The sequence below is a fragment of the Periplaneta americana genome, chromosome 10 (assembly GCF_040183065.1).
Source record: "Periplaneta americana isolate PAMFEO1 chromosome 10, P.americana_PAMFEO1_priV1, whole genome shotgun sequence".
Taxonomy (NCBI): domain Eukaryota; kingdom Metazoa; phylum Arthropoda; class Insecta; order Blattodea; family Blattidae; genus Periplaneta; species Periplaneta americana.
The window spans coordinates 80,679,809-80,699,723 of record NC_091126.1 but is presented as its reverse complement, the minus strand read 5'-3'; the positions used below and the strand labels follow the sequence as shown (position 1 = coordinate 80,699,723).

At 36.6% G+C, this 19,915-nt stretch overlaps 1 protein-coding gene and 1 long non-coding RNA gene across 8 annotated transcripts in view; one reads left to right on the top strand and one right to left on the bottom strand.

Annotated features, from left to right (window-relative positions):
- Window positions 1–19,915, bottom strand: part of Ssdp (Sequence-specific single-stranded DNA-binding protein) — a 701,465-nt gene that overhangs the window by 198,376 nt on the left and 483,174 nt on the right. For all 6 annotated transcript variants that reach the window (XM_069837788.1, XM_069837791.1, XM_069837787.1 and 3 more), the window contains exon 6: window positions 17,742–17,828. In XM_069837788.1, the coding sequence (XP_069693889.1) occupies window positions 17,742–17,828 (87 nt within the window). The remainder of the gene's footprint in view (window positions 1–17,741; window positions 17,829–19,915) is intronic.
- Window positions 1–19,915, top strand: part of LOC138707829 (uncharacterized) — a 488,719-nt gene that overhangs the window by 112,899 nt on the left and 355,905 nt on the right. The window lies entirely within an intron of this gene.

Below are 19,915 nucleotides of genomic sequence, written 5' to 3'. Positions count from 1 at the left end.
ACAGATAAAGAATGAAGCTTCGGCAACTTCTCTGACATTTGTGACATGTGAGTTGTGTAACATCCCGGACAGGAGGAACGCATATTCAGTGTTATATGTACCTGTAGCATGCTGGAATCAAAACCGTGCCCGTAACATGCACTTTTAATATTCAATTTCTTAACGGAAACCACGGTAATGGTATATTTCACTAAAAGTGTCACAACAATGAAGAATGTGTGGGGCACTATAATATCAAGATTACATGAAAGTGTGTCGCTTAGTCAAGCTGGAAGAAATGTCTCTTACCAGAGCTGCTTGTTACAACGCTAACAAATAGAAGCTATGTTTCATTAATTCATTCATAGTGTTCTACCCACTGCATACCCAGCATTCTCCAATCTTTCCTAATTTCTGTCTTCCTATTAGTCTCCGCATATGACTCATGTACGTAGTTTATCATCTGATGTCCTCTTCTGCCCCAAACTTTTCTTCCGTTCACCATTCCTTCCAGAGCATTTTTCGGTAGGCAATTTGTTCATAGCCAATGACCAAGCCAATTCCCATTTCTCTCCCTGATTAGCTTCAGCATTATTCTTTCTTCATTCACTTTTTTTTAGTACAGCTTCTTTTCTTATTCTGTCCATTTCACTCTCTCCAATGTTCTCCATGTCGGCATTTAAAAAAATACTGCTAATCATTTCTTTTCATTTCGTCGTAATTTCTGCCCCATATAATGCCACACGCCACGTAAGCACTTCACTAGTCTCTTCACTAGTTCTTTTCTAGGGTCTCGCAGATGCTCTTTTTTCTATTAAAAGCTTCTTTTGCAATTGCTTTCCTTTTGACTTATATGTATCAACTCAGGTTACTGCTTAGTCGTCTTGTTTGCATTTATTTTCATCCCTGACTGCTCACAACTGTCATTTAGCTCCTTTGCATCGTCTCAAGCTATGTTTAATTGGTCTGAATATCCTAACAAAGCCACCGGCGTAACTCAGTCGGTTAAGGCGCTTGCCTGCCGATCCGGAGTTGCGCTCGGGCACGGGTTCGATTCCCGCTTGGGCTATTTACGTGGTTGTCTTTCGAGTCTCGGCTCGTCATTCTCGTGCGCTTCGAGTCTCGTTCGTCATTCTCGAAATAGCATTTGGTCGGCGTGGAAAGATTTCGTAAATTTGAATAACATACATCATTTAAGTAAATAACATAAATGTTTAAATGAGACAAAAAGACAAAACAGAACAGTATCTCAGTTATCAAAATGTTCTGGTTCTATTATAGTCTATGATATTACCTATGGTTATTTAAATAAAAGAAAAATTCTCAAATAAATTTGCATTTCTAAGAAACATAAAACATGACATTAATATATTTTTACTTGAAATTGCACACTTGATCTTAAACAAATGAAACGAAAACTTCTAGCCTTTTAATAAGGGCCTAGTAATTAAATAAAGACTTGGGAACGGATTATTATACACTGACAGGTAGAGATGTTTCAAATAGGCTACTTTACTTTTTATACACATATAACAGTTGCGGTCAGCACGACTGGCCGCGAAACCAGGTGGCCCGGGTTCGAATCCCGGTCGGGGCAAGTTACCTGGTTGAGGTTTTTTCCGGGGTTTTCCCTCAACCCAATAGGAGCAAATGCTGGGTAACTTTCGGTGCTGGACTCCGGATTCATTTCACTGGCATTATCACCTTCATTTCATTCAGACGCTAAATAACCTAGATGTTGATACAGCGTCGTAAAATAACCCAATAAAATAAAAAATATAACAGTTGCCAAATTAGATAAAAGTTCAGTCAGGTATAAACAACTTCGGAACTTCGGGAGATGATCAATATAGAGACTCGAAACACTCTCAACCAGTCTCTACGTCAAGGACGCGACGTAATACAATATTGTCGTGCGGGTTTTCGGCTTTGCGGGCGCTGTTAGTCTCGTTTTCTCGATTGTTGTTCATCTCTATTCAGTATGCAGCTAAAGCATAAAGCATAAACGGCAGGGAGGGAGGAACTAAGAAGAAAGGCACCGTACATATGAAAAGGGAAAGGTTCTACAGATAGCCTACTCGGAAAATATGAACCGAACTTAAGGCCTCTTAGAAATTTTTAAGTAGCTCGTATATTAGTTCACATGCTTCACTTATACGTACGTATTGTTGGTTGCCTATGAATTTGTAATATCCTGAGACAGTATCTTAGTTTTCCCCAACCGTAAGACATTTTCAGAGGAATCCAGCAGATATTGCAGAAAAATAATGCGAGCATCGGATTGGCCATGCGAAGATACACAGAAAAACAACTTTATCTCATTTTTTTTCTTCGATGGACTTGGCGGGTTTTGATTCTAAGCGCCTCACTTCAATTATAACTTTAGATATCAGGTCACGTGGTACAACAACATGTTACATCGCCTGTCTCCGAATTGTAGCGAAGATACCCGAAGGGAACGAAACTTAGCTTCTAGAGAGTGGCCGCTTTTTTTTTTTTTTTGCAGATGTACTGCGTGATAATAAATGTACGTAGCAGCCAGAACGTCAATCAGAAGTGAAAAGAGAAATTCTTGTGTATTGAAATATCATTTCAACTGCTAGGATAATACAAAATTGTCGATAAATATAAATGTCATATATAATGATTTTAAAACAAAGGCTACAATTAAATGGGGTAGACTGTACAGCGACGGCACTGTGTAGGTATGCTTAGTTAGTTCCTTTTTAAAATAACTGCTCTGTCCCCTGTTCTGAACCATATAAATTTTTTTAATTGCTTTCCCATAAGCACCACGCGGTTGATGAGTACCTTTTCAAATCTTTTATGACTCTTAGGAGTTGTAAAAATACAGCATGCTTTATTGGTAAAGCTACGGAGTCCTGTTACGTTCTCAACACATATCCCTTCAGTTTAGTCACACGAAAGAAGAGGAGGGGTTTTTACATTTTTTTTTTTTTTGAAGTGAATGCAGAACAAAACATCCGCATGATAAAATGGTCCTGCAATTTCAGAGTCGTACTAACGTACACCGAGCAAAGCGAAATTAAATTCATTCTCAAATTTCCTAACTCCAGACTCCATCCGTTACCAGTACCACAAAAGGTATTTTATCAAAAAATCTCCGTGGTGTCATTTACACAGCGTAAGATATGTGCTCGATGGTGAAATATCTCACTGCTTTTCGCGCCCAATTTGTAGATGAAATTATACCTGAAATACCGCCTTATCACCCTACAATTCGTCCATTAGATGGACATTCAAAATAGCAAAGACACTAGTACTTCAATATTTGGAATGCCTCAAATATAGCAGCCAGATTGAAAATGGGGTTGGTGGGTAGAAGAGGATTTTTTTTTATATGTTGTAGAAAAAGGAAAAAATTATGTCATGAAAAGATGTTTAAGATTTCTACAAACGACGAAAACTAAGTCTAATTGGATAAAAGAATTAGAAAATTAACCCTGGTCCGGAAATGACAGACTCGAAAGTTACAAGCAAAAATTGTATTTTATTTTATTGGGTTATTTTACGACGCTGTGTCAAGATCTCAGGTTATTTAGCGCCTGAATGAAATGAAGGTGATAATGCCGGTGAAATGAGTCCGGGGTCCAGCACCGAAATTTACCCAGCATTTGCTCGTATTGGGTTGAGGGAAAATCCCAGACAAAACCTCAACCAGGTAACTTGCTCCGACCGGGATTCGAACCCGGGCCACCTAGTTTCGCGGCCAGATGCGCTGACCGTTACTCCACAGATGTGGACTACCAAGCAAAAATAGTTGTGTGGAAATGAAATAATTTTATTCCTCTTTACACCTGATTTATGTGTATTTATCTGGACATCTCACACATACTAATGTATTTATCTGACGTTGTTCACGTTGTCCACTTAGCTACAGTATTCCATTCAGTGCGTTGTCTTGAGGGGTGGGGACAGGAAACTAAACTAAAGCAATGCAGATAGCATAATGTGTAACGGACATGGTCGGTCCTGATATGCTCGTCTGTAGACAGCAGTATATTTGTACAAGTTGCAGTGTCCAGTCGATCAGCCCTAGTGAAATGGAGGAGTACACGAGAGCGGAATATGCAGACGTGATTTTCGAATACGGATGAGCCAATGGGAACAGTAGACAAGCTCACAGATTGTATCGGAAACAGTACCCACGTAGGAGACATCCGGCCCATACCATCTTTCCACGACTGTTCCAAAGATTAAGGGAAGGAGGGCACGTGGTGCCAAATTACAATTCCATTTCCACACAACTATTTTTGCTTATAACTTTCCGGACCATGGTTCCTTATCTCAAATTGATACATGTGTCCTTCGCCATCATCCCTGAAAGTTTGTAACACCAGCCCGGAAACACCTTGTATATACTGATTAAACATTTAGAAACTTGAAACAGCTATATTTGTTAGTGAGAATTGTTTGAATAATATTTCCTTAGTCTATTCTTAAATTTGTTTGATGTCTGACAGTCTCTGACATAACTCGGCAGGGAATTCCAAAGTCGAGGAACAGCCACAGTGAATGAATATGAATATGAGTATGTTCGGTGGGAGGGAATGGATAATAGTGAGGAGTGTTGTGATCGTGTGCGTAAATTATGGTGGGTGGATAAATTTTGAAAAGGAGACGCAATATAGACAGGAGTGGAGAAATGCAATACAGTATGTGAAAGAGAAGGGAAAGACAGTGGATTTTCATACGATCTTCTAGACGGAGTCAGGACAATATTTCGAGGGTTGTGTTACGTGATCAGCCCGGCGAATATTGCAGACGAAACTGACACACATATTATGAACACATTGCAGTCTCTACGGAATTTCGGTGTCGTTTACTTTAATCGGAGACAGATTTGGTATGGCAATAGTGATTAACAAATGTGAATGACCCATAATTATAAGAGTATGTTTTGCTTAATAACGCCAACATAATAACTCATGTTTGCCAAATTTGACTTATTTCCTTTTGTGACGCGCACCCACGAATTGTACTGCACTGTCTGCATTACAAATTCCTACACGCAAGACAAATTTTACAACAGATCAGCACCGACAGAAAGCATATCACTTTAATACTTATCACCAAAGTGCATCACTAGTAAGGAAATTGTGGATGATAACGTCCCGATCATCTTATCTGATGCCGAACCAGCTACAGAATTTGCTACTTGTAACTAGAACTTTTTTTTTTTTTTTTCAAATATTAAACTCCTCCGGAAATGGAAACCACAGATTCCTGAAAATGTATTCTTCCTGGAAATTAAAAGTAATCTTTGTCTAGGAAGTCTTAAAAAATCTGACTTTATTATTAAACACAAATGAATTTTCGAAACCAGATAAATGATAATTATTTCTATCTAACTTCATCAATTATAAATGTTAGATATGTTAAATTCCCGGAAGATAATTCACTACTTGTAATTAGGGCATTTTTTATATTAAACTCCTCTGGAAATGGAAACCACAGATTCCTGAAAACGTATTCTTCTTCTTGGAAATTAAAAGTAATCTCTGTCGAGGAAGTCTTAAAAAGATCTCACTTTGTTATTAAACACAAATGAATTTTCGAAATCACATAAATTATAATTATTGCTATGTAACTTTATAAATTAGAAGTGTTGGATATGTTAAATTCCCGGAAGGTAATTCACTACTTGTAACTAGGATTTTTTTTTCCAAATATTAAATTCCTTCGGAAATGGAAACCACATATTCCTGAAAACGTATTCTTTTTCCTAGAAATTAAAAGTAATCTTTGCCTTGGAAGTCTTAAAAAGATCTCACTTTTTTTATTAAACATAAATGAATTTTCGAAATCACATAAATGATAATTATTGCTATCTAACTTCATAAATTAGAAGTGTTAGATATGTTAAATTCCTGGAAGGTAATTCTTTACTTGTAACTAGACTTTTTTTTTCCAAATATTAAACTCCTCCGGAAATGGAAACCACAGATTCCTGAAAAAGTATTCTTCTTCCTGGAAATTAAAAGTAATATTTGTCTAGGAGGTCTTAAAAAAGATCTCACTTTGTTGTTAAACACAAATGAATTTTCGAATGCATGATTATGATAAGTGTATGAGAGTGGCAAGGATAGTTATGGAAAAAAAAAATCAGAATATAAGGAGGCGTGGAAAGCGATGAGTTTTAATTCTATTAAGGATATTATTTTGAAAAAAATATTTCGTATTCAGGGGATACAAAGAAATGATAATTATTGCTATCTAATTTCATAAATTAGAAGTGTTATATGTGTTAAATTCCAGGAAAGTAATTCACCACTTGTAACTAGGACATTTTTTTTTTTCAAATATTAAACTTCTCCGGAAATGGAAATCACAGATTCCTGAAAAGGCATTCTTCTTCCTGGAAATTAAAAGCATTCTTTGTCCAGGAAGTCTTAAAAAGATCTCACTTTGTTATTAAACAGATATGAATTTTCGAAACCAGATAAATGATAATTATTGCTATCTAACTTCATAAATTAGAAGTGTTAGATATGTTAAAATTCCCGGAAGGTAATTCACTTCTTGTAACTAGGACACTTTTTTTTTTTTCAAATATTAAACTCCTCTGGAAATGGAAACCACTGATTCCTGAAAAAGTATTCTTCTTCCTGGAAATTAAAAGCAATCTTTGTCCAGGAAGTCTTAAAAAGATCTCACTTTGTTATTAAACAGATATGAATTTTCGAAACCAGATAAATGATAATTATTGCTATCTAACTTCATAAATTAGAAGTGTTAGATATGTTAAAATTCCCGGAAGGTAATTCACTTCTTGTAACTAGGACTTTTTTTTTTTTTTTTCAAATATTAAACTCCTCTGGAAATGGAAACAACAGATTCCTGAAAAAGTATTCTTCTTCCTGGAAATTAAAAGTAATCTTTGTCCAGGAAGTCTTAAAAAGATCTCACTTTGTTATTAAACAGATATGAATTTTCGAAACCAGATAAATGGTAATTATTGCTATCTAACTTCATAAATTAGAAGTGTTAGATATGTTAAAATTCCCGGAAGGTAATTCACTTCTTGTAACTAGGACATTTTTTTTTTTTTTCAAATATTAAACTCCTCTGGAAATGGAAACCACAGATTCCTGAAAAAGTATTCTTCTTCCTGGAAATTAAAAGTAATCTTTGTCCAGGAAGTCTTAAAAAGATCTCACTTTGTTATTAAACACACATGAATTTTCGAAATCAGATAAATGATAATTATTGCTATCTAACTTCATAAATTAGGAGTGTTAGATATGTTAAAATTCCCGAAAGGTAGTGTAAGATTACCCGCCTTTTTCGGGAGGTGCAGTAAAAGAAATGGTCCACGGACATATACAGCCTTCCATTAAACAATTTACGACTTTTTTTTCGAAATGTTATGGGTTGGTTTTCCCTTGAGCTCTGTATGATGGTAAGCGAAAACCAACACTTAACTTTTAAAAAGCGGAAGTTGTTACTACAGTTCAGCTCCCAGCATACTGAAGTCCTCATTCGGCACCGGTTCGATACCTGATACTAGGGAGGAATGCCACGCTCAATTTCGCCTCCAAGGAGTGAGCTAAGTGCCGAATACGTAACTGGAACTCACATGTTCTTGCCCACTTTCCCAAAATTCTTATTAAAGACTCGAGCTCAAATACAATTCACTTCTCCATTCCGTCCTCGTCCCTGTTTCGTCGGGAAAAAAAAAAAAACATATTTTCCTTCCTCAGAATTTATATATGCAACATGGCTAGTGTGCCCCCCTACTTTTCAGTGGATATTCCTGGTTAGAAAATTGCACACTCTGTTCCAATTATTCCTTCTACTATACTTTTATGTTCCACTAGCAAGAGTGACTGCGAACAGACTAGTAAATTTTATTATCTTAATATACAGTAAAACCTCTGTAAGACGCACCAGCTTACTACGATAGCCCATGTAGTACGCGCTTTTTGTCCGGTCCCTGCAAATTTCATATGTAACGCCCTTATAAAGAAAACCTTGTTTCTTGCGCTCAAGTCCCGCATAATACGCTATTTTTGTGGAATATTTTCGATGTAATTTTCAGCAATGTACTGTAACAGCAATGAAACATTTTGGCATTGAAGTCACTGGTGCCATTAACCAGAAACGTACTAGTATTCGACCCTTTACCTGCACACTTAAACCTTCATATTTTAAAAAACCCCACACTCTTGTTACGCTCTCTCATTCGACTCTTTACCTGCGCGCTTAAAGCCTACATATTACATATAATTTAGTACAGTTACAATACCCCACCCTCTTGCTAACCCCCTCTCTGAAACAATATTCCTCACTCGGCCGTAATAAAATTCTGGAAATTTTTGCTGGTCAGTTTGTTGTCCTTTAGTGTACTGAAGTGTCTGTGAGTGTGATTACAATGAGTGTTAAACGAAAAACGCTTTCTGTGTCGGAAAAGTTGGAAATCTTACGAAGGTACGATGAAAACAGTACTCTTAATCAGAAACAACTCTGATTAATTAGGAATCCCATCATCGATATTAAGGACGATAATAAAAGATCGCGAGTCAATCATTGCAGCTGCGACGTCGGGAGGATGTAAGCGCAGGAAAGTGAAATGTGGTAAACATGAGGACTTGGAGAACACGCACACGGCAAACAACTATAAATGACTCTTTTCCGAAATAATTAAGTACAGTAAAATGTCTTTGACGTACAGTAATTAGTAATTACATAATGGAGTAATACTGTATTACCTTTCATGAATCATGTATTTCAATAAAGAAAAATGCCAATAGATACTTTATATAAGTCAAAATTAGTATACCCGCCTAATACGCGGTTTACACGCGGTCCCTTGAGCAGCGTCTTATCGAGGTTTTACTGCAACTGAATTCTCCAGTGATAAGTAGGAATGCGACTTTGTGGTGATTATTTTACCTCAATTTCGGTGCTTGTTTTATCAAGACTTCAGTGAATATTTCGTTGAAATATGAAGGTTTTGGCTAGGATTTCTTTAAAACATGCTAGGATACGGCATACAAAATTAGTATTGTGTATAACATGTAGAAATTCAGTTATTAATTTTGTTACAAATTTCGTTGTATTTTCAATATTATAAACATTCAAATATACGGTATAAATTATTTATTTTTTCTTGAAAAGAAGACCTAGTTCCAGTTATTGCTTTACATCACTCAGTTCACACACATATATAAAAAGAATCCAAAAGTACTCTGACCAATCCTACAATCTGGGGCGAGTTCCATCTAATCCCTTGCAGCAAATCATACACCGCACAGTGGGGTATTTGCATCAAAAAGTTGGCCAAAAGTCGATATTGTAAGTGTTGTCCTACTCCTGAAAATCTTGCTGCCTGAAAAAAGTAAATAGTGGGGGAGCAATAAAATAATAGTTTGTGTTTCATCTACTTGATCATGTGGCCGTCAGCTCAGTCCAAAGTTGAATGTTTGTGATACTATACATGTATAGTCTTGGCGCTCTGCGCAAGTTCACAAGTTCATTATTGTTTTTCTACGTTTTAAAGACACAGTATATCCTGTTATAAGATGGATTCTTCTCAGCAAGGTATGTACTTCACCTTTGAGCGATTTTTATGCTTATATAAAGTATCTTTAAGAAGTTATTGCGGTTAGAAAACCATCTATAATTCAGTATCTTTTTTTTTTTTTTTTTTTTACGAATTAAGTTTTCGTTTAAAGATTTAGTGCACTTCAGGGTGTGTCCCGGTGTTTCTTCTTGTGTTATTACAAATACTAGATCTCTGGGTATGTAATAGAAAAGAAATTGGCTGCGATATCCTACGAATTATTTATTATTATACATTTTTGTTATAAACATTAATTTTCAATTTTTAATATGCTACAAATATTTTTTTTTTCTTTTACTAGGGCCATCTACAATCAAAATTTTGTTGAGAAAACAGTTATGTGATATCATGCAAGTTTGAAAAAGACTGTGATATCAAGGAAAAATTGGAATATCTGGAAAAAATGTATTAATGGAAGAGAATTGTTCAGAGGAACAAGTTAACGCTTTTAAACGTGTATTTTCGTATATGAAAGCAGAGTTAAAAAAGGAGATGGTTGAATGCACACAGGAAAGATTATTTATTCAGAAAAAATAATGAAAGACTTCAAGGGACCTTGGAGTTAGGCCTACCAAAAGCAAGACAACGGCTACGACGCCACAAAAATCTTTCAGCGACTCTAGTGAACGAAGTAAAAGAAGGAAGACACAAGGACTTAGAGAAATAGTAGACACCGAGAAATTAATTTTTGCCACCCAGATGTTGTTGCGAGCCTTTGGAAAACCCCACGAACCAAACGTTAAGGAAATTACTAAATCTCCTAAGTGAGCCACAAAATACAGGAAGGCGTACTCCAGCATTTCACAAGAAAAAAGAGGGCAGTTGTCATCTCCACAAGTTCGTTCTATGTTTGTGGAAGCTGGTAATTTACTTTGTCACCTGCTATTTATGTGCCTTATTGTTCCTTCATTATCTGTTATATTATTAAATAATACACATTAACTGTAATTTTAGAAGTTGTATGAAGTTGGCATAAAGTAGATATTGAGAAATTCGCTGCTTACACCATGGATACAACAAAACTAGGCTATATATTTAGCTGTAGGCGTATTCGTGATATCCAGTGACTCTCACAATTCATAAGATTTTAATTCAAGGCCTAACCGTAATTGAAAGTGCTCTTTTAAGAATTGGGCAACTGTCAGAGGAAGTAGCAGCTGAAGCAAGGAATAAGCACTTCCGTTCATACCACCAGAATATTATGCCAGGAAGTTTTCTAGAGAATCATGTAACCTAGATATAATTAACAGGCTGCTACTTAGCTCAGATTCTCTGCTCACAAGTATGATACTAACCCCGAGGAAGAGAACGGAATCATTTTAAAATAAACCACAGAAATGCTACTACATTCTCTATGATTTCTGCTGATCAAAATGAAGAAGTAACTGCAAGTGAAGCTGAAGAGCCTTCTGATGAGAAATCATGAGAATAATATCATTAGTAAAGTATATGATAAAGTGAAAGTGAGCTAAATTCTTAGCTACAAAAATAAGTTTAAAATATATATTCATGGGATTAAAACCACCTACGTATTTTATATAAATATCTTAAATACTTGTATAATAAATACATTATATAATCAGTGTTAACTTATTTGCAAATTATATTAGCATATTAATTATACAGAGTGAGTCAGGAGGAAAAGTATATGGGTAAGGGATGATATTGGTGATTCTGAACAAAAAAGTTTTGAGATCAAATGCCCTGTTCTTAATATAATTTGGCATACAGCTGTTTGAAAATCACGGGCGTCAGTCTCATTCCTTCATCAGCACTCATATGCGAACCCAACCAAAACGACATTAGATTGCAGTAGTATCAATGGAACGTATCCTGGACGTTGGATCGGTCGCGGTAGTCATTTATTAGCCACCGAGATCGCCTGACATTACCACATTGTGTTACTCTTTTTGTGATTGTGATCTGTTTGTATAGGGAATCACATTAGTCGCAATATAACTTCGAAGTTTCTGCGACTTAAGTAATAAATAAAGAATTTGGATAAATCAATAAATAGTATAAAATACACTTTGTACTTCTCTACAAGTGCCATAATCCCCTTATTACATCATACTTTAATATATTATACCAATTAATTGTGATTGGAACACAATAATAATTTTGGCCAACTTTTTTATGCAAATACCCCACTGTGCACCGGTTTATAGCATTTAACCATTCTGCTTTTGAATATAAAGGGTAAGAATAGTTTCAACGTAGGAACATGACAAACGAACTTGTCGATCAGCTAAAATATATTTCAAGATCTCGGGGGTAAATAGTGATAACCCTCAAAATTGAGATTGACAGTTTTCTGGTTGTTAACAGCCTATAAGCCACATTACTTTTGATTTGGTTAAATAATTATGTAATAGTTAACAAATGATTGCATTATGCTGCTTGAAAAATATGAAAATCCTCTTGTGTTTGCAGTAAAAATTAAAATGTATGCAATTTGTATATATGTGGGTTATCATTATTTATTCCCGAAATCTTCATTTATATGTCGAAAATCTTCTCTCACTGTCGGTGTTTGAATTTTCGTCTGATTTAAAGAGCTTGTAAATTAGAACAAGTATGCAAATTCTTCGGTCTCTGCAAAGATGTTATAACATTGCTGTTTACAAGCGAGGTAAAGCTTCAGAAGATTATAAAGTTCAATTTTTTATTTTATTTGAAAGGAATATCTGTTTGTTTCGCGAATATATTTTTGTAAAGGAAACAAGTTCTCCAGTACTAATTTCGTGATATGATGCTATTTTGTTTCAATTAAATTTCATTCACTTTCTAGAGTGTAGACTATCTTCGTGAGATTTGTGTTTTTTGCGAATAAAATTGTTTTCTCACATTTCGTGTATTTCGTTTATAGCAAAAAATCACAAACCTAATAATAAAATATCAGAGCGGACCGAAAGATCCAATACTTAAATATTACTATTATTACTGAAATAATTCCATGTACGGAAGAAGATTTCGGTATTCCGAAGTGTGTCGAGACTTTCCAGCACAATCATCGTGATAGTATAAAACTTCGTATCGTGATATGTAATTTGAAAATTAATATAACCCACAGAGCTATTAACTCCTCATTGCTTAGATATTGGTCTACAGTGTGAACACTGCATTACGGCGGTGTTTCTCAAACCTTTCACGAAACCCCTCTTGGTACCTATTAACGTATCGCACCCCTTCAATGTAAATATAGCTGTAGACAAACTACTGCCGAGAAGTCTTAAATGTGTATTGACTAGCCATAAATATTCGCTTATGACGTTTAACCTCGAGTTACCGTTTGAAGCAACTCAGCACATAAAACGACCTGAATTGTAATTACTGTTTATGTACAGTATATAGACGATGTTGAATTAATTCAGTACATCCCGAAAGTGAAATATTAAACCATAACCTCAAATTAATTTTTTAATTAATTTACAAGAGCGTTAATACTGTGCATAACGGTTGTTTTTGCGAATGACAAACTGTATACACTGACAATTCAATTCTTAAGCACTATATTATCGGGTTTCGTCTTTTGTCCGTCAGACAAATTTTGGACTTATTCACTAAACAAATGTCGGTATATCCATGGCGTTGAGGTCAGAACAGTGGTGGTTCTCCATCTGAGACAATGCAAAACATCACACTGTAACGGAAAAAAAATCTATGCTGAATCCTGCATACCAATACTTTACTGTAACCTCCTGTGGAGGGTAAAGCTAAGTTTTCGTCACTATACCGTATACACCTAATAGTCAGCTTCACTAACATTAACATCTTAATATATTTGTATTATATAACAAAGTTTCTTTCGAACGTTCTTATTGAACATTTCGCCCTTCAGTCCTGGATAGACGTGCCACTGTTTGAGAACTACTTCACTTTCAAATTTTACAGAATTTTATGCCATTTACACATCATTCGAAGGCTGAAGATACTGGAGCTCTCAGAATTCCTAATTTTATATAGGCCTACTGTCACATTCACCTATTTACATAATTTTCATATATACAGAATGTATGATGTCAGCCATTCATTTTTGTTTAGGCAGCCCAAATATCAGTCCCGGCATGTGGGAGGTATTTAATGGTTTCGCAGCCGGAATCAGGGGTGGGTATTAACGTCCATGTTAATGTCTTCGTATGATAATGTTATGTTAGACATGTTCAGTCAATCTTTAATTATTTATTTTCCTTCGGGTTTTCAACGTTTCTTATAGTCGCGTTTAACATTGGAAAGTGTTTTATTGAGTCATTTGCTCTTCTTCTTTTTAATGCTTAAGTTATATCTAGTCCCTCAGATTAAATTTGTTTTTTTCATTCGGAATAACAAATGGACATAACAAAAAAGGACCTCCAAATATCGACAGCGTAGAGTTTTAACACAATTTACTAATTCGTTCAAAGATAGGCCTATTTTCAGTATTTAACTCCTAGCGACACTACCATGAGAACGTCATAACCTGACTAAACCAAGAAAGACGTTAGATTCAGATTATGGCAGACCATATGGTCTACGACATACCATATCGACGACAACCCGCATGGAGTTGGACCATAGGAATATATTCTGCTTGCTGGAACATGTAGCAATATTTTATTCTTCTCTCGCTATCTTTCACTTTTGCACTCACGAGTTTCAGAGATTCGAAACGTGAGTGATTACCGAAGGCAGTATTCGAGCTGTTCTAGGTACTTCCACAGTCTAGTATATAGGGTCACGAAGCTTGAGTTGTTGAGGGTATTAGGAACAATAGACTGCATTGTCTGTGATGAGGTGATATTAGCGATCCTAGTGGTTTGCAACTATCTATGGATTCATATTCCCTACGTATTCAGCTTCGTGACTGTATATACTGTACTGTGGTACTTCTGTAAAATATTCTGGTTCATGTGATGTTTTCATTGATTACATTTTTCCGCTTTAAAGTAATTTTAACTAGAATGTTCTAGAATCACCTGGAATCGGATTCGAAATTGAATAGTACGAAAAGAAGAACCGGGTATCGAACCCTCACATGCACTCGAAATATTCATACGAGTAGAACCCATTACTCTAACTGAGAGCCGTGAATTACCATGATAGATCCGCGTATTAGAAATAAAGGTTTCTTTCTTCAAACGCATCGTATGAGTCAATATGTTAACCAGTCCACCCGCCTAAGTTTGTTTATTATTTTAGCTGTTTTCAATCTTTAAGACTAAAATACAAGCGCTGCGAATTAGAGAATTTCAACGGCGAAAATCGTCCATTCCTAGTCGTGTTGTGCGTGATGCCCAGAACAATTTATAAACGGCTTGAGTCAGACACGCTGTATGTATAGGTCTCGCAAACTGGCATTACCGACGATAGGAATGCGAAAGAAACAATTCGGCAAGGAAGAGCGGGCGACAGGAAAGGTGACGTGATAACTTGAATGATTATCAAGAGTACAGTCGGAAGAGAAACGACATCGATAAAATCAGTCTTGCATTGAGATAGTTACATTACGGTTTTAGTTTCAGTTCCACTGCATGTGAATTCTTGTTCCAAGGGCGTTTATTTTATTGTGTAGTGATGGAGCGTTCCCCTCGTAGAGTATCAATATTTTATTCGTAAACATAATGTTCTTGGGAGAGGCAGTATTTCCATCGGCCCGTACCTCTCGCTTCCTCGGCGTCCCTAGATACGTCAAAACAGACAGTAATGCCACCACTGTGTTTCGGTAATCGTTCCTTGCGCGAGCTTGTATTATAGACTATAGGCCTATTGTCTGTAGAACGAGGTACAAGAAATTATTTCACAACGCTGATTTCATTATGCCAATACATGTCTATATCACTTGTCTAGAGTATATCGATGGTGTTCGGGTAAAGAAGGTTAAGTCATTTTTTGTGCAAATGTAGTTTTGTTCCCCAGGTAAATAGACATTTAAAATTCCACAAGCGGGTGTGCAAAAAAATAATACTAGCATATTTGGTGTGTTTTATTTGCGTAGAAAATTATTTTTGGAAGGATCCGAAGTTAAATTTCCATTTCTTTCAAAACTCATTTTTATGACTTATCTCCCGTTACCCAACACCAACGATATATTAATCAATTAATACAAATACATATCCGAGTTTCTATAAAATTCTGAAAGGATTTTGAGATCCCTGTCACATTCACTTGAAGTGACAATATTTTGCTGTATGGTAGACCAGGCTAATTGTAAACACTTTTCACTGATTTCAAATATATTTCAACATTACACAACTCTCAGTGACGGTAAGCATGACAAAGAAACATTGTGTTATATTTTAGATCTTTCTTTTCCCTGAAAATGGGTTTAAAATAATAAGGTTGTCCTTTTTCATCTTCTAACTGCTAGTTTACATTTACCCCACCTGTTTGCATTTACCCCTTTGAAAGGGGGGTAATTGTAAACACCAACTTTTGCACGGGCTATCAGACACTGGACATTTTTTGTTGTTTCAGAAGAAAGAGCTGTACTCCTTCCAACTCCAATTTTGGTTACTGGTACATTTCGTCCCTTCAACCTATGACATATGACGGATATAGGAACTTAATACCTCTCCTGAGCTTCACGATAACTGTAGTTACTGTTTTTCACATCTGTGACAACCCTCTCTAAATCCTGTACAGTGTAGTAGGGGTCTCTAATATAATTTCTTGGCATTATTACTGAAAAGTACGAAATGTGACCTAGTGAAACATGTTTACAATTACCCCAAGCAATTCAACTATGGGGCAAATGTAAACACGTCATAATTTAATGAACTGAGGTTATGGGAGATCTCAAAACTACTGTAATAAATGTTAACTACTATACATTACTCATAAAAACAACATATTCTTTAAAAAATAGCACTGTACGTTTAATTACAATGCCAAAAATGAAGGTGAAGAAAAATTCTTTCTCAACTTTCTTTTGTAGATTCTTACAAAACATTCGTTCACAACTAAACAGTTACTCACTCCTATTTGGCGTCAAACTGCTTTGTAGGTTAGCCAACATGTTAATTTAAATATTCCCCGAATTAAAATTTTTATATTGACAGTTTTGTATTTCTCACAGCATTTGTTTCCAATTACCCCCTGTTTACAAATACCCTGGTCTACCCCATACCCTTGTATTTATCAGACGTCTGAGACGATTCGCATTGCAATAAGTGTATAATGTATGCCTCTAACAGGTTATGAAGGCCCACAAGAGAGTGGAACGTTAAGGCTTCTACCCTACACCGCTGTGAAGTAACAGTTAGCACGGGTTCAAATCTTGGTTGGGGCAAGTGATAGAGTTGAGGTTTTTCCAAATTTTTCCTCTCAATCAATGGAAGCAAAATTGCTGGGTAACTTTCGGCGTTGGACCTCGGATTCATTTTGCCATCATAATTACACTTACCCTCTCTGATCATCATCTCCGTTTCTTTCCTGGGTTTCGTGCTTGCTCCGACAATGTAGTCTGCTGCGAGCCGCCGCCGAGCTGGCTCTCCACTGGATTCATGGTAGCTCGTGGAACCGGGGTTGAGGGACCGTGGTGAGGCCTACGCGGAAAGGTAACGTCATCTGATCATGTAGTCAGTAGGGGAGTTCGGAGATGGCGCGCAAGTGGATCTGTAGCGCGGGAGGCAATAGGAAATGCACAACATTCCATTCCGGGTAGTACAATGGGCCAACCTGAGCGGCCTGGGTGCGGGAATAGTCGCAGTCCGTGCCCTCCATCTAAAGGGGGAATAACAGATAGCAGGCTCTCACCTTTGCAGACAGTCGGCAACTCGGAACTCATGGCGAAATATGCTTCGCTTTCCTGTGTAGGAAGGAGGTAGGGGCTTACATGGATTTTCGATGTCCAAAGTCCCGCACTTGTGAATATTGAGAACATTTCTATATTGTATTCCACAGGAAACGCCTTCATGCAAAAGTATGGTGTTGCACGACAGATAATTTGTACACCTGGCAGTTTTAGTCAACAGGTTACTAGGACAGGCAACCTCAAGCTCATCCTCGCAAATCACTTTATATTTCCTTTTTACAGTCAACCTTCTGCCCCCGCATTAATCCACAAGAGGAAAAAATATCAATGACCGAAATTCAGTCTTTCAGTTTGACCCTATTGGTACAAATGCGTACACGTGCGCCCTTAATGCAAACACTAATGATCCCTCGTAAATATGAAGGAAGACAAGTTTGTACTTACAGGAAAGAATCCGGGTGGCATAGGCCCACCGGGCAGGCCATCGTTTGGCGGCATTTGACCCAACGGACTGGGCGCCGGGCCGGCATTCTGAAACAAACCAACAAAATAATAAACACATCACATTTCAATGAAATGTTTAAAACATTTTCAAATGGTTTCATATCTTCAACTTGGAATCTTCAAACAAAGTAAAATATGAAATATGTTCTCTTCTTTATCCAGGCTGTCCGGTTCGATCCCCGGCCAGGTCGTGATAAAATTTGTGGTGTACAAAGACGTCGCAGAGGGTTTTCGCGGGGTACTCCAGTTTCCCTCTATAATTCCACCAACATACTTCTACTTCTCCGTCCACACCTGTGGAGTAACGGTCAGCGCGTCTGGCCGCGAAACCAGGTGGCCCGGGTTCGAATCCCGGTCGGGGCAAGTTACCTGGTTGAGGTTTTTTCCGGGGTTTTCCCTCAACCCAATACGAGCAAATGCTGGGTAACTTTCGGTGCTGGACCCCGGATTCATTTCACCGGCATTATCACCTTCATTTCACTCATAGTTTAAAATAGGATCACCACTTTGAAGTAGTGGTCAGCGTGTCTGACTGCGAAACTAGCGGGCTCGGGATCGAATCCTGATTTGGGTAAGTTGTCTGGTTGAGGTTTATTGCTCTCAACCAATTAAGAACAAATGCTGGGTTATTTCGGCGCCGGACCCTGAGTTTCTTTCGGTGTCATTATCACCATCTTCACTCAACGTGCCTACTTACATATTCGTATGTTGTCCAATCATAAGGAGATAACAGAATTCGACCTAATGGGTGCCCCAACCTCAGAACAGGATTTTTCATCATAATCGCCAAAAGTAGGCAGAGACGCAAATGACTACACGTCAATATGCGCCTCCTAATTTCAACTAATGTTCACAAAGCATTATGTACAAAACAAAACTGTCAGTTCTCAGTTCACAGTTCGTTCGCCTTGGCTAGTTCTTCTAGCTCACTCAATAAGTTTCATTGTACTTCGAACCCAAGCCTTCCAGATACAATTTGAATTTTAAATTCATTTTTGTAGGGGTTTCCAATAAGTCATATGATAATGAAAAATACAGTAATATGGTTTCAATATTTCTGTCTCTGACTTATCCATAATGTGAATCAAAAAAAATATTTTGTTAACACATTTCAATTATATTGTGAAAGTTTTCACCCTGTATAGGGCATCTTCAGACAATTGTATATCTGTGCATAGTGTACAAATCAATATTACATAATATAAGAATGCGACTAATTATACAAACTTTGAAATTTTGAAACCTGTTAAAACACTTTTAAAACAATCTAACTAAAGGTGAACATGATTGAATGACATTTTATGAGAAATAATAATAATAATAATAATAATAATGATAATAATAATAATGGTTTATTTTAACTGGCAGAGTTAAGGCCATTCGGCCTTCTCTTCCACTCAACCAGTATGATAGAAAATTACTACATTGCTATGAATAGCCTATAACATAATTAATACAATACAATACAAAGCAATACCGTACTACAATACAATACAATACAATGACAATTCTTTTTATCTTCAAAACTCCAATAAAATAATTATGTAATAATAATAATAATAATAATAATAATAATAATAATAATAATAATACCTAAATTGAATTAAATTATTAAACTCGATCACAATTTATAACTTCAATTTGACTGCGCCCGTAAGAAATCGTTTAGCATTTTCTTGAAAGTGGTTATTGTCTGGCAGCCCCTAATCTTCTGAGGTAGAGAATTCCATTCACGAGGGACTGAGACAGTAAAAGAGGATGAATAGTGGGATGTTCTATGGGCAGGAATTGCTAGCATTTGGCTCTGCTCTGACCTGGTGTTTAGATTGTGATTGGAAGATAAGTAGTTAAACCGAGAACGAAGATAATTTGAAATAGAAGTGTGGAGAACTCGAAACAGAAGAGACAGCGAATGAAGTGTTCTGTGGTTATTGAGTTGCAGCCAGGATAAAGATTTGAACGAGGGTGTAATATGGTCAAATTTGTGAGCATTGCTGATGAATCTGACGCACATATTGTGCACACGCTGCAGCTTGTTCGAAAGTTCAGTTGTCAAGACTGTAAGTATTACGTCGCAATAGTCAAACAGTGGTAGTACGAGGGTTTGCACTAAA